General features: G+C 35.1%; 2 protein-coding genes across 3 annotated transcripts in view; one reads left to right on the forward strand and one right to left on the reverse strand.

Annotated features, from left to right (window-relative positions):
- LOC149373473 (uncharacterized) overlaps positions 1–15,615 on the forward strand; it is a 35,214-nt gene extending 19,599 nt beyond the window's left edge. The window contains exons 1-6 of one of the 2 annotated variants that reach the window (XM_089596592.1): positions 12,900–13,165; positions 14,490–14,676; positions 14,772–14,999; positions 15,080–15,136; positions 15,302–15,479; positions 15,562–15,615. In XM_089596592.1, the coding sequence (XP_089452718.1) occupies positions 14,547–14,676; positions 14,772–14,999; positions 15,080–15,136; positions 15,302–15,479; positions 15,562–15,607 (639 nt within the window). In that variant the 5' untranslated portion in view covers positions 12,900–13,165; positions 14,490–14,546 and the 3' untranslated portion in view covers positions 15,608–15,615. Of the gene's footprint in view, positions 1–12,899; positions 13,166–14,489; positions 14,677–14,771; positions 15,000–15,079; positions 15,137–15,301; positions 15,480–15,561 lie in introns of those variants that run through there. The other variant, XM_089596591.1, reaches the window with a different exon arrangement.
- On the reverse strand, positions 9,391–12,198 carry LOC149373474 (lymphocyte cytosolic protein 2-like). The gene is made up of 4 exons (XM_089596594.1): positions 11,945–12,198; positions 11,496–11,879; positions 10,835–11,108; positions 9,391–10,358 (listed from the first exon to the last, which is right to left on the reverse strand). The coding sequence occupies exons 2-4, from the start codon at positions 11,497–11,499 to the stop codon at positions 10,148–10,150; spliced, it is 489 nt and encodes a 162-aa protein (XP_089452720.1). The 5' UTR covers positions 11,500–11,879; positions 11,945–12,198; the 3' UTR covers positions 9,391–10,147.
- Positions 15,616–15,704: the final 89 nt, after the last annotated feature.

The raw sequence follows: 15,704 nt of genomic DNA on the forward strand, positions 1-15,704 counted from the left end.
ACACCACACGTATAGAGCTGCAGCAGCGAGCGCGCCGCCGACTCTTGCCTTATTTATAGCGCGCTTTCCAATTGTTCCGACTTCCTGGGCCGTCCACCTGCCTTTTTGTCCTTCCTCCTTTTCCTCGCCAGGGGAAAATTTCCTCCCTTTGCTCGGCGAGCTCGGCTTTGTTACATAGTTTTGAGCTTGCAAGCTCGGCTCCTCTTCTGCCGTGGCCTTTTTCTGGACAAATATATTGCGGTAATGCTGTTTGTCGTTGGTTCTTCCTTTTTTTAATTTGATACAAGTCAGCACCTACCTGCCGTTTTTTTTTTTTTTTTTTTTTTTTTCACATACATTTGGTGTGAAGTGTACAAAAAAGTGTCCCTCTTGTAGGTTATCGAAATGTAAGTATTATTTTAGCGAAAAACTTGGTAAGCAAAAATATAATCAAAATCGGGGGCAATTGAGGATCTGAAAAACAGAAAACGGCCAAAATAAGCGTCGTGTCGAATTCGTCGCAAAATAAAGCCTGTATTCCACTTTTGGACCCCTCATGCCACCATCGTCAGTCCTCATCGTGTCAAATTTATCAACGTCAGTTATCTCAACTGCCGGATAACAAAAAACACGGAAATACACCGCAAATTCAATCGCTGACCCAGTGACACCCACAAACATTGATCCGAAAAAAAAAAAAAAAAAAAAACATGATTCCACCAGTCGAGCCTCCAAATTAAATCACTTGCATAAAAAAGTATCCATCATTGGTTCCACCTTACATTTCACGATCTCCGTTTTTACGCCCAACTAAAAATATAAACCCCCCCGACCGTTCCTCCAGCGATCGCAATAACTCTCGACTCGGGAACTGCACAGTGGTTTACAGTGCCCCGGTTGATTGCGCTTTTCTCTCGATTCCAGGACTCGTCTTCCTTCCTGTGGCACCTGTACATGTATACACATTGTAGGTGGACGACGCAGTAGCCGTTGCAGCATCAGCCGATCGAGCGCGACGGCAACAGCGGCGCATCAGTTTGTTCGTCAAACATATAGTTGCAGGAGCCGCTCGGGCGTTACACCACTGCCAGCACCGCAGACAGGGAGAGCAACTACCCCATACGTATACCTTGGAATTGCGTGCCTATCCAATCGCCCGAAATTTCTTTTTCTCTTCTTTTTTCACAATGTAAATCGCGGTATCATAGTTTAGAGATGCCTTGTTTGGGTGTATTAGCTGCACATTGGTATGGATTTGGGTGCTCCCTTGGGTGGCATATAAATCTATCTGTACGGATTTTTTTTTTTTTTTTTTTTTTTTCTCCACCCAAGTTTCTTTGGTGCTATAGATGTTAGTTGCAAAATTATTAGGTGAACCTTATTATTTTTTATGAATTTCCAATGGGCAAAAATAATAAGGAGAGCAGGCTTTTGTCCTCGGGGTCGCAAAGGGCAATTCATTTGTAAAAAACGAAAAAATCTTTTGTTAAATTCGTATATTAACTAGCGGTGGGAGAGTAAAGTTCGAGCGATCAAAAGAGTAAAACGAAAGTGGTAAGTTTTAAAGGTACCTATACTGTCGAGAGTTTCAAAGAAAGTGAGGGGAGGAACTTGTCCGACAAGTTTAAAAATTAAATTCTCTTTTTTTTTCTTTTTTTTTTCCGATGAATTGAGTTTTATCGAAACGATGCAAACCAAAATTTTCACAAAATGTTGATTGTTGTCGACAACTTTTTCATCAACAATTCCAATAAACTCTTTTCTGTACAACTTGCCGCCGTAATATTCCTTTTTAACCCAGCTGCAAAGCCACCATGAAAAGTATACGTACACTGGTGTAATTTCTTCATTCAAAAGGGTAGACGGCAGAAAGAAGAAGAAGAAAAAAAACGAACCTACGAGCGCTGCGATTCACGTAATTTGCTCTCTCTCTTCCTTGAGGAAATGGATTTTCCATTTATTCTTCCCGGGATTATTACAGCATCACACAAAAAAAAAAAAAAAAAAAAAAAAAAAACACTCAGCTTGATGCATAATACCTCCTACTTACGTAAGGAGAATCAGGAAGAAAGAAAAAAGGAAAAATACATGTTTACTCCCCTCGTTTAATTGCAGGCGTGCAACACGAGCCGTTCTCGTTTCGCGGCAAGTTCCATTCAACGTATCAACAAGGACGTATGTCAGCCAACGTTGCGACTCTTGGGCGTGCATGACCGTATACTCGAGCCTCCCATCAACGTAACCCATTTTGTTTTTTCCTTTTCACTCTGCAGAATCGTTGTACTTCTCTATTATGTTCACCCACACCGTTAATTGAATGCTCGTATACTTGTTCTGTGGCGCGCGCGAATGCGAGCTGTTGTCGCGAATTCAAATCCTTTTTAATTTACATGCCCTTTTTTCTCGTTGGGTGTCTTTTCCGCTCGCGACCTTTTTTTTCCGTGACGAGAGAACGAGGTTGCTTTCATTCGCGGAGTCAGCCGTTTTGATGTATCGCTCACTTCGAGGAGATTGGATGCTCCATCGTTGCGAAAGAACGTATGTATAGTGCGAAACGAATAAATTAATAAATAAATGGAAATGGCGTTTTGTTTTTTTTCGTGCCGGAAACCGCGTTATCTGAAATTTGTTCGTCAAGCCTCTCGGTTGGCTGATTGGCTTCTGTTTTTCTGAAGAACCATCTCGAAGGGTGCATTGTTTTATTGACGTTGCCAAGATAAGACCGTGACATCAGCGCTATTCATTTAGGTCAATGGCTGCGTTTTTTAGCGCGAAATTTTTCGCCTGAAAATAAATTAAAAGATACCTTATGTATAATACAAGGAACGAGTTGAGACGTGATAGGAGTTTCGTTGTTTTTTTATGGCGTGAGTAGCTGCTACATGCTTGAAATATATTGTTATTTAATAATATTTCTGAGGATGTAAAAATATTCTAAAATTGTTCTATTACTTTAAGCAATTGCGTACTTATCAACGTTAATATGTTCGTACATTAAATCTCAATTATTTAATCAAAAGAAAGCAAACGCGTGATTAAAATACTCACTGAACGTGATTACAAAAGAAATTTGGGTTAAGTTCAATTGTTCATCAACTGAAAAATAAAATCATGCATGCATAAAAGATTCAAAGTTTGTCTTAAATTCATAAGACTCGCTAAAAACAAAAACAAAAATGTAGTTGTAAACAGTAATATTAAAAAAGATGTTTACATTAAGTAATCAGTGCTATAAAATCATTAAAATTAATTTTTTTTTATTTATTTTTTTTTTTTTAACAGTTAGTACACTAGGGATTAAACAAATTTTTTTTTAAATATACGTGAAACAAAATTTCTTGAATTTTAAACATAAGTATATTCGGTCCAATTATAGCGTCTTTGATAACACATTGATAATGAGAAATATTAAAATTAGGATAATTAATTCTAAAACTTATTTAATTAACACATGTACATTTCAAAGTACGGATTTAATAATATTAATGTAAAAAGGAATATTTTGTGAAACGTCAAACTTGCGAAGTTAAAAAAAAACATCATGAGCAAACAAGGAACTTTTATAATTTTTAACGATCTGTTTCTTCATACCTGCAAAGACTTTTATAACAGCTCGATTGGACATGGGGTGAGCGGAAAGATAAATGCTTATGTGAAACCAACGAATTATTGCGCAAAAAGTTCACACTTTCATCAACATCTGATCAAAAGTGAAATAAAATCCCAGCACCCAAAGCTTTATAAGCTTGGAATTAAATGGTAAAACATCTGTCGAAAAGCGCAAGGGTGCACGATCAGTTTGCGTAGTTACTTGGAACTTTAATGATGTTTGATTTGTATTAATGACGACAATTGTCTGTCGGATTCGGTGTGCAGTCGACAATGATGAGACCCAGCCATTAAATGTACACGGACTCCCGTGACCTACTTTCTCTGGAATGGGTTGATGTCGTTGAGCTGGACTATAGCACTTTGTGAATTAATGAAATCGAGTTTAAGCAGTGCCATTTTGTGGTGATAAAATATATGTAAAAATTTCATATCAAACAAGACAAACAGGTACAAACTTTCACTCTGGTCTGGGGGTTGATAAAAAATAAAAGGGAAAAAGGCAAGGGGCAAAATCAAGAGACCCGTATTCACATCCTGGGGGAGTCAGAGTTTGCGAACGTAATTGGGCCGTTAATCTGTAATGCGCTGGTTGTATGCAAGGCTCCATCGACAGTGTTATACGTGCACAGATCGAGAGTTGAGACAATATGTGTATGAGAAATTCTACAAAAAATCCTCTTTACCCGTTCAATTGTGTTTATGCTATTACTTTAATCAAAAAAGTAGTGCTCAGCAGTTTTCTAGTTTTTTTTTAGTTTTTCAGTAAATTTTCTAGTTTTTAAATTATTTAATTTTCATCATGACTAACAGTTCGAGTCATGAGTCGAAATTTTAATCATTAACATGGATTTTTAGTTTACACGTGTCATTTGACAGGAACTGTGAATTCAATACTTGGACACTTTATTAGATTATGATAAATTTAGTCAAAACTCTTATGATTGTTATAAGCTCAAAACACTAGTATAACTTTTGATCTGTATTATCATTATTATTATTCAGTTCTTTCTGCATTTTTTAACTAGTGTGTTTTTAATTTCTGACCAGCCACTATCGGAAAAATCTAAAATGTAACAATGTAAATTTTTATAAATGAAATAAAAAAAGTTAATAATTTCAAAAACATCAAAAAAAAGTGTCACATCGGGTACGTAAGCATAAAAAATCTGAATTTTAATTTTTGTTTTAGAACCGTTTAACAGATCCTTTTTTACGGAATCTCTCACGTATCCTCTTTAGGCCCCTGGTAAACGTGCGGCTAAGTCGATCCCGAAAGTTTGGTTGCCTGAGGCGAGGCGCACAATTAAGTGCACTTTCTGCAGCAGGACGTGCAAAACTTTGCGGTAAACCAGCTGCGGGCTCTGCCATTTTTCATATTTTCCCCGGAAAAATAAAATAAACTCTAATTTTTTTTTTCGTGCTGGCTAACAGCTTCTGCGACAAATTTCGTGTCTTTGTTCTTTTCCCTGCACCACGAAGCGAAATAATACTTTTTCTGTGCGTTTAGGAGAAAAATTTGATAGGATACGGCAATAGTCTTACTCTCTGAAACTTTGCTCTCTTTGATGAAGGCGAATTTGCGATTATCGACGGAATAATTATTTTTTTTTTTACTTTGAATAAAAATGGTTTTTTTTTTTTTTTTATTAAACTTTGGTAACTGAGGATTTAATGATTTTGAGATTTCACTAATAAAACTACTCGTATTTTTTAAAATATTTTTTATGTCGGATAACCACTCCGATTTTAAAAGCAAACATTCTCGTTTATTTTCTTTTCCTACGTAAACTCATATAAATTTTTTTTACCATCTTGTTTTTTTTCTTTATTTGTCATTTTTTACCCAAAATAAAATATGTATTATATTCTATGTACTAAAATCTTATCGTATCAAATGACTTATAGTTCAAGGGAGAAAAAAAAAACAGTTTCTGGTTTCCGTATTCTACTGTATGTAATATTTTTACCAACTTACAACATCAATAATGGTATACATATCCATGTAATTTACGTATATTATACATGGAGACATACAAATACACGTAATTCCAATGGCATCCTACGATAATCGATACACCAAATAATAATCACCAATTAATGAAAACAACCCTCCATCCTGAATGAAATCTAGGTCGGACCCTCGATACCCTTGACAACATTGACAACAAACGACGTAGTTCCCCCATCCCCCAAGGCAGCGATACAGCTGTACCCATCCGTCGAATTAATTGATCCCCACTCGCGACAATTAAAACGCCGTCGCTCGCGCGCTTCGTTGCTTATTCAAATGCACCGAATCTCGGCGACGACCCGACGATTCTCGGGAATTAAGTATACCATCGCACCGCTGCTGCGAGTTCCGCTCGGAAGGTATGTGTAGCGATGATTGCGCTCGGATCAATTAAGGGGGTCGAAAAAAAAAAATTCAGATTTTCCCTCCCAGTGATCACAAAGGCAGCCCAAACTGCTTCGTATGCGCTGGAGAAGTTTGTCCCCGAACGATGTGGACTTTTTAGGCGGCGTATATTGTATACATAAAAGTTTCTTTCTCCAATTTGCATCTAAAAGGCTCGACTTTGGCACCATATCCTAGGAAAAGTGGAAACTGAGACACGGAAACGTACAAAATTCCCCTGCTATCATACCATGCTTCATTTAATTTTTTGAAAGATACCACGTGCATCGGAAAGAAGTTCGCGGGCGCGCTATAAAAATACATTTGCGTGAAATGCCTGATGGTGAAAAAGAAAAAAAAAAAAAAAAAGTCAATTACATCCTCAACATTGGTACTTGACATTGAGATCAACGCACGCACCAACTCGAAACAAGTATCATAAACTAAGAGGTGCGTGGCAGTGATTTTTTAGTTTTTACAAAACAAGCTTATTTTTAAAAAATAATACAGTAACAAAAAATTAGGTAGTTATAAAATAAAAGCACGCTTTATTAACATTACCTAGAGCGCAGGCCGGAAATTCGGTGTACACTACCTCGCACTCGTCCTCGAATATGTGCTGTATACTTACATACAACACGGTATAAAAATGTTGTGTGCGAAACAAAGATAAAAAATAAGTAGGTATAGCCCGCCGATTCTTCATTATTCGGCGAGGGCTGGAGGAGTTTACGGTATTTTGGCTTCTAGGGGGATCGTATCGCGCACCAACTCTTTCGCTGGGGAGGCCTGCCTTTTTTCCCGTGACGAGGCTCGTGTGAACTTTTTTGCACGGGAACGCAAAGTTTTGCTCGTTGCGAAGTAATTAACGACGCTCGCGATCCCGAGATATTTCAGGCTCTGAAAAGTGCTGTTTTGAGTTTTTTTTAACGGGGAGTGCGAGAAAGAGAACTCTACAGGAGCTCCCGTCCTTCGGTATTGCTTGCATATTATTTTGAGAAAATTACTTCGACATTGTTTCAAGCTCTGCACTCGGATTCCCTTTTTCGTATGCCCCAAATCTTCTATTATAATTATTTATACTTTCCAGGGATGTACAGTAAAGTTGAAAATGGTTTAACAATTTAAATTATAAATGTATGCCATCCTCCTGAAAAAAAATAATAATAATGATTTCAATCAAGATGGAATAAAAAATGTTTAAACAAGTATTACAATTAATTTCAATAAATACTCAAAGTATCCAAAGAGAATACTTAGTTCTACATATGTAAATTTACGAAAAAAATTTTTGTTTGATTCTGAATGAAAAAATTGCATTAAAAAATTGGGAATATATTTGTAATTGATAATTTGCTTCAAGCACATTTAAATTTGAAATTATTTAAAACAAGTATTTCTCTTGATTTAATGAATTCTCATGTACTTATTTTTGAATTATGTTGTTCTGCATTACACATATTTTTTACAAACTGATAAAGAATACACAAAATAGTGGCATCGCATTCCATATCAATATCGGAGGTAGTTTATGAGTTTTACTTACGCTTTATGAATATTATAATACATCAACCCCGAGAAAAACAAGAGTTTTCCGCGATTTCAATCTCGTTTGCTGCATTTCTGCAGCTAGAAGTTAAAAAAAAAAAAAAAATCCTCCAATACATTGTACAAAATCTGAAAATCAGAGTTCATTAAATAATCTTATATTTTTACTAGGAATTATAGTTAAATCTAAATGTACTTAGTGTTTGAGAATCAGAAGTAATTTATTGATTAATTATACTATTAGTTATATCAATTCACTTATAAGTGAAAAAATTTTAACCGTTACTTGAGACAATTTTCAGTTAAAAACCAAGCTATATTTTTTTGTATAAATAGTACCTCATATGTGTATGGTCAACGCACTATAATACAGAAAAAACATATTTTCAAAATAATCAGGATTTAAATTTAATGATTCGTAAAACTATGAAAGCTCATACAAAATTCTAATGTAATTTTATAATCATGTACATTTTTTTTCTTGTTTGTTTTTTTACATTTTCAATATCAATCGGTACATGACTTTCACCATTCAATATATTTATTATTATACTAGTGAAAAATATTTGCTAGATAAGTGTCTTTTTCTAAAATTTCTACAATTTCAGATTAAACACAATTTAGAACTCGTTAGTTAACGACTTGATAAAAAACATAATTACTATTTTCCAAGTATAATGCGTCATCAATGACTAATTCACAAAATGTCAAATTTCATAAATATCTACGTAGATATACCTAAAATATTACTGATAAATGTTTATGAAATTTGTATCATCGATGACGCATTACACTTGGAAACAAATAACTTTGTTTCTTTTATAAACTCGTTAATAGAAGAATTCTAAGTCGTGTTCAGTTCAAAGTTTAAAATTTTCGTAAAATAAAAATCCATCCACATTTTTAGCGCGTAATACGTTTAACGTTGTATACATACTATTTTGTAATTCAAATTTGTTTGCTCATTATCTACTGGTATAAATACATTTGGCTTGATATTTAACGTTGCAATAAACATGACTGTACCAACATTTGAGTAAACATTTCCTCATAATCGGCTTTTCTTTATACCCAATATAAATGTGAAAGTTACGTTTGCAATGTGCAAGTCGTCACTTCTTTGAAAATCCATCAATTAGATTTGCAAGCGGCAATTAATTTAATTAATCAAGACTTTTTGTACAACAGCCACGAAGGCACGTCTGACAATTATTAAATCACCAGTTAAAGTAAAAAATGGCCATTTTGGAGGTGAATATAGCCACACCTGGTCACCATGATGCCGCGATCGCCGGCTGTCGCGTGGCAAAAGCACGTGGACATTCATATACTTGTATAGGTTTAGGTGTGTGTGTATGTAATGGACCCCATTGTATGCACAATACACACCTCTGTATGTAGAGTACGCGCGTATGTTCAATGTTTCATTACTGTATAAAACGCATACACCTGTTCCTTCTAACTATATGCTTTACCTGTGTGAAGTATACTGTCGCTTCCAAAAGGTGTGATGGACACTGCACGCGTGCCAAGCCCTGTATGCGTTTTTTGGCAAGGGGCTCACCTCTTTTTTTTTCTTTCTTTCTTTCTTTTGGCTATTATGTGTGTATATACTTACAGCGAACGGCAGCTGTCGATGTGCCGCAGCTGATGGGTAAAATAAGAGGAGAAAGAGAGAGGATGAATAGGTCGGACGAGGGTACACGCTTCGGGTGTGCCTGCACATCGGTGATGAAGAGAACGAAAGAGATGTTTCACATTTATTGGGTATAAAGGAAATTCTTTTAAATATAGCTTTTTAAAATTAATTAATTTTCTGCACACAATGTATTACAAATTATCTTCTTTTATTCTCGACAAAGTTGTACATTCTCTTTGAAATCATATAAATAACTTTATTACCTCCACCACTAAGATTTAACAAGTATGATTTAAAAAAAAGAATAACTTTTTAAGCATATATAGAGCTTTTTAATGAAATATTAAACAAGCCAAAAGGCACTTAATTAGGTGCATGGTTGGACAGATCAAATATATACATCAAAACCTGGCAGGTTTATTCGAGCAGTGATGTTGTTCGTACTCGCCTTATAAACATTTATTTATTGTATTTATTTTTTTCAAGTGAGTAAAATGTTTGTTATTGACAACTGTTTATTCTGACAATAATAATTAAAAAAAATGTTTTAATAAAAACGCATGTGAGGTAATAAAATTTTGAAGTTAAAAATGCATTACATATAGCGTTATCTAATACTAACATTAAAAAATACAATTTTTTATCTACTGATTTTTTTCAAAAGGACAGTGAGTTGAAAACTCGTTTGATTTAAATTATTTCTAAAATTTAATGCAATTGACTTTATAAACCAAAAAATTACGTAATCATCAAATGCACATACATTAGTTACAGTAGCTCAGATAACATGTGTCATACCTATCGACACCCCAACTATAAAACAATACTTAAACTTGAAGGCCAGATAGGTAATTAATTTTAAAGGCTAATTAAAAATGTAACTACTTTTGACAAAAAAAAATTTATAAATTATGGAATATACAAAAAAATATTGGAATTGTGAATATAGCATGTATTTTATGAAACTAAATATTTTAACTAGATATTTTTAAAGTCTTATCCTTATCTACAAAGTAATGTACATTTTTTGATGGTGTTCCTGTCAATACTGTGCCATCCTCGGCAAATTCCGAGTAATTGTCATTGCTGCACAAGCCCAAAGTGTGTGATTTGTAATAAGCCACAATATTTTCGATGCTGTCGAATGTATCCTCGTTATCCTTTGGTATGCCCAGTGCGTACCTCCTATAGATAGTAAAGTATAAGTATACTGCTGTTTGTTATTATTATTATTATTAATTTTTTTTTGTCATTGTCATGGTAACTAATAGTGCACTAAAATAGACATGTTTTACAAAAACATTTATTTATCTGTTGACAAGACCGCGATGAAAATTAATATTTGTCTATCTTCAAGTAACTCAATAAAACGTCACCGTAATCAGACGGTTCTTTTTTTTTTGTATATTTCAAATCGTAGCATGAGTACTATTAAGTACTAGCATATTGGACTCTAAGTATACAAAATATTAAAAAACTAGAGTTAAATATATCAGTTAAACGTCCTATTCAAATACACAACAATACATTTTTTTCATAAATATTCGTTTAAAAAAAAAAATTGATCTGAATATTCTAGAAAATAAACGCGCACTTGTGTGTTAATGCACAGCAACAAAACGATCAAGATAACTATAAGGCGTACTAAATAAAAATCGTACTCATCGGATTTCTTGCGAATTGGAATATTGTAGACCTTGTCTTTGAACCACAGGGAGAGGATCATCGAACAAATTTGATTCTTATTGGTGGACGGTCTTATGATGAAGTAACCATCAATCTTGCGCTGCTCCAAGACAAAGGTCGCCTGCTCTCTGCTGAGGTTGTGATACCAGGGTTTTTCTAAAAAAGCGAAAATTGGATCCGTGGGCAGTGGAAAGGGCAGCCTCGTGTTTATGGGAAACGTTATGGCCTTATTTCTCGATTGGGAAACTCCTGCGAACAAACGCAATTGACGATATCCTTTTTTTTAATAACGTTTAAATTTATGATAATGCATTTGGATTAGTCAACAAAAAAAATGTTTGTATCCTTTTTTTTTTCATGTAAACGAAATTTATGAAACACGCAGCAGGTTAAACTTCTGGAGTGAAAAGTTGAATACTTGTAGGACCTATACGTCCAGGTTGTCTCTTCATTAATACCTATTTACCGAAATTGTGACGCTGCATACGCCTCACCTATTGACTTTTGACGTGTTCTCGTTTCATAAAACTTTGTTCACATGATTAATAAAAAGTTTACGTCTCTAATATTGTTCAGTAACAACTGGATAGGTTTTTTCATGCAAAATCCGAAGTAATAGGTGAGTTATAAACAAACCCATTGTGTGCACGTATCCTGTGTTAACTCCACTTGTCTGTACGTTATTTTCACCATCTATCGATCACTGTCCACTACTTCAGCTTTCTGTTAATCTGCCGCGAATCTCACGTTGGCAGACTTGAAGTACTATACGGCACACTGGTTGCATCAGCCCAACTCTGATAACTATTGAAAACTTGATAACACTGGCGTAAATCCAAACTTGATTTCGCAAGTACTTAAAATCCTTTGCTCTTAAACCATCCTGCGTCTGTTGTTCATTTTGGACAAAGTGTATTATAGGATAAACTTTGTTACCAATGTTCCCTTCCATACACCCCCTAAGACTACCAACTCAGAAGTGTAGAAGCTCAATAACGCCAAAGTCGCTTGTAAATAGAGCTACGAATAACAAAACTATTAAATGGCTATCTGTTAAATGATTTTGTGAATGAATCATCACTTACCAAACGGCGTTTACAGTTAACTTTTGAAAGTACTTATGAATTAATAACTAAAGTTCCCAGGTATTATCTGGAAGGACAGTCATTTTTAAGGATATTTCCTTACAGCTCCATTTTTTTACAGATGAGTTTTCTACTCGCTTGTGTTGATAAGTAGTCTTACATTCGAAAGTATACTTGTGACCCTCTAAATTTCCTACTCTCTCGACTTAATTGTTATCAAATGACCAGATTTCCCTCAATAGAAAGTGTAAAATGGAAAACTTGTAAACAGCGCAGCTCTACAATGCTTTTGGCTTCTGTATATGTTTACCAAGTTGGAGCTGAAGTGGTAATTAGTCTTTAAAGTACGACATTTTTAATTCAATGAGTCAATTTGAACAATTTCTTTCTTTTCTATCACATTCGATGCGTACATCAACGAATTTACGTACCGTCTCTCGTGCGTTACCTGAAGTATTATTCTCTACAGTACAGCTTCAGGGCAATTACTACTCATAAAAAATTAAACAAAAAGCGATGAAAATTCCTTAAATCGGCTTAACACGACGACGAATCTGTTTGATGCTAAAATACTTGATCCACGGTAAAAAATATATAAGTGCCAGCGAAACTCTTATCAACTTGTGCGTATTTTGATACGCACAGACGTGCACCTCTTCCGATGGGTTTTCTCGTCAGCTCACATATCACACTCGAGCGAACACGCGATGGGAAACGACTTTTCCCAGCTCACTCCAATATCCCCTCGTATCGTCCTAAAAAAAAAAAGAAAAAAAAAGTCACTCACCGGTGTATTGGATATCTTTATAGGGTGCACAGCCGTAACATGTCAACTGCAGAAACCCATCTTTTTTTTTCCGCGATAATTAGTATACGCACAATATCAGCAGCACGTGCCCGAGACCAAGTAACGTACAATGTTATCTTCATTTCGTCACACACGAACCCATTGGTGGACAACGAGCAAAGCAATTACGCGCAGTAACGTGAACCGCTTCAAGGCCGGATCACACGCATATTATCGTGTCGCGGTTCGTAGGCCAAAGTAGGTATAATCGCATCACAGTCCAGCGGCAAGTCGTAACTTTGTGGATGATCTTGTATAGCCGCGCCAAATCGGCGTGTAGCGCGAGTTAGGGGGTATGTTGGCCTTATCTAGTGCTCACGGCTCATTGGACTCGATGGTGGCAACGGCGGACTCTTAGAAAGCGCATGGGTGTAGTAAGTAACTATAAGTATATGAGGTGTGGGCTGTGCCGATAACTTTATACTGGAATTATCATGACTCACGGATTTTTTCTGGCAAATCAATGCTTCTGATCGATATTCGTTTTTAAATATATATAGGTACGTAAACTAATTAATTACCCCATCACGTACCGTGTACGTGTTTCTTTTGGGGCAAAGGGAAACCAATGGAGTACCTTTGCTTCGTGATCAGTGCATTCGTGCTCATCCGAACGGAATAACCAAATCGTTCCAACGCAAGCGTGCACGTATATATGTCAGTTCAGTTTCATCATTAAATCGATACATACTACATTAATTTGTTTACTCAAAAAAAAAAAAAAAAAAAAAAAGAAAAAGATCAATACGCAATAGGGCATTCATCTCGAAATGCTGCGTATTTGATTTCCCCCGATTATCCACTACCAGAGACGTGTGGGTGAAGCAATTTAGTTAACTCTGAAGGTACATACCTGCGCTCACCTACTGATGCCTACACACGTCCTGCTTTTCCCCTTCTAAGTAGCCCTCTCTTGAAAATAGAGTGGGTAAGAATGTAATGAAATCCGCATTTTTTTGTTTTTCTTTTTTCAATTAAAAAAAAAAAAAAAAAAAAAAAAAGGGCAGAGAAACAACAAATAAGAGAAATGGGTGAAAAGAGTGCAGGAAACAAGGATTATAAAATACATACAAGTTGTGGAGGCGCGTGCATGTGTATGATGAATTTTGCAAAAATATATTACGGAGTTGGGAATTTCAAAAAAAATCTGACAAACTTTTTTTAATGTGTGCCTTTGGGAGAACAAGTGCGTCAGTTTATGAGATACTTATACAATTATTCAACCATGACTGTGTGCAAATAAATTTGTTCTAAAATTTCGATAATTCTTCTTCTTCAATTCTTTACTATCAAAGAATTATTTCAGTTTTTTCAAACTATCAATATACCTTGTATAAAAAAAAAACTTGTATTCTTTCGAGTTCCAGAACTCTGGCATTAACGTTTGGTCTTGTAATGTTAAAAATTATATAAAAAACAGTAAAAAAAATTATAACATAAAACATTTACTTTCAAAGATTCGTAGCTACTGTTTTTGTAGTGGCCATTTTTGGTCATTTTCGTGGAACGTTGACTCTCCACAAATAAATACAGACGAAAGACATAGCAAAAAACGTATCAAGTTTTGTGTAATTTTCAGTAATATTTACGATTTAAAATGTTGCGTTAAAAGGGTAGAAAAAAAGCCCTGGAAAATTTTATTTTATTATCTTTACGATCCAAGCTAACCTCTGATTCAAGTAAATTATCTTTGCGTAGCAAACTTAGTGAAATAAGTTGTACCTACCAGTAGTAGCTGCAGTAGGAGATCTGTCAATGGAGCTAGATGCTCATGAAATGGATGCAGATGAAGTAGTGGATGATGTTCTTCGACAAATTCACAATGAAGAAATATCATTAGAAGTAGCAGAAGAATTAGAAGGCCAAAGAAGACGTTTGTCTCTGGGTTTGTAAATTTATTTTTCTTTTTTTATGTCAACCGATCGCATCCAAAACAAAATAATGTTCAAATATTTTGTTATTGTTAATGTAAAACGACAGGTCAAAGTACGGAAAATAGAGATGAAAATTCTGAAACTGTTGGTATAGAAGAAACGCTTTTTCTAAATCCAGCTGAAGCTAATGCTCCACAACTCAATGAAGTAAATATTCATCCTGCATTGCCTGAAGAAGAAATAGGAATTGTAGTTCAACTTCCTGAGGCAGCTAATAATCAACGAGATCCAGAAGTGCTTCATGATGTTGGAAATGTGGCACCAGCTGTAAATGGTTTGTACAAATAAATTTGTAATAAGTGTAAACAAGTATTCAATTTCTGAGCATATTTTCACTTCATTTTTGTTCCGCAGTCAATGATCAGCAGAATAAAAAAAAAAAAAAAATTCGTCGAGCCGGTAATAAGGCCAGTAAGTAATTGTTTTTAAAATTGATAGTTGTGAGCACTGCCACTAACAATAAATCACTTATAACAAATATTATTACAACATAACATCTACAAGCAGTCTGTAAATAATAATGATTACGAATGTTGTCTAATTCATTGGTCTAATTTATTTTTATTAAATTTATAGAATGTGTGTCTTGCTTGAGGCGCAAGAATGTGCAACTCCTGAGACCCTGCAGACATAGACTGTGCATTTTTTGCGCAAACGAGTGGTTCAAAATGAGAAGACCCACTGGTATGACATGTCCCTACTGTAGGGGACTTGTAGAGTCATGGCTACCAAGAGCAATGATGCCGGATCTCAAGTAATAAAATATTAGCAATGATTGAGAAAAAAATATCAAAAATTTATGATCGATTATTTTTAATACTAATTTTTTGTTTCAGTGCACCATTGGCTATGGAAAACGATGAAATCATTGTGATCAACTAATAAACGATAAAACTACAATTTTAGACCTTAGTGATCCATGTAGATTGTAAGATTTCGTGTTCTACACACCATGCGCAAAAGAAAATTTACACAAATT

The sequence above is a fragment of the Copidosoma floridanum genome, unplaced genomic scaffold, assembly GCF_036245765.1.
Source record: "Copidosoma floridanum isolate Cflo_tuat_1 unplaced genomic scaffold, Cflo_Japanese_pri ptg000030l, whole genome shotgun sequence".
NCBI lineage: Eukaryota > Metazoa > Arthropoda > Insecta > Hymenoptera > Encyrtidae > Copidosoma > Copidosoma floridanum.

Bases quoted from the DNA above. Each gene is read 5' to 3' on its own strand.
- LOC149373474 (XM_089596594.1), bottom strand. The intron at 10,359-10,834 runs GTACGATTTTTA...TACTATCTATAG, and splicing joins ATTCGCAAGAAATCCGATGA to GAGGTACGCACTGGGCATAC.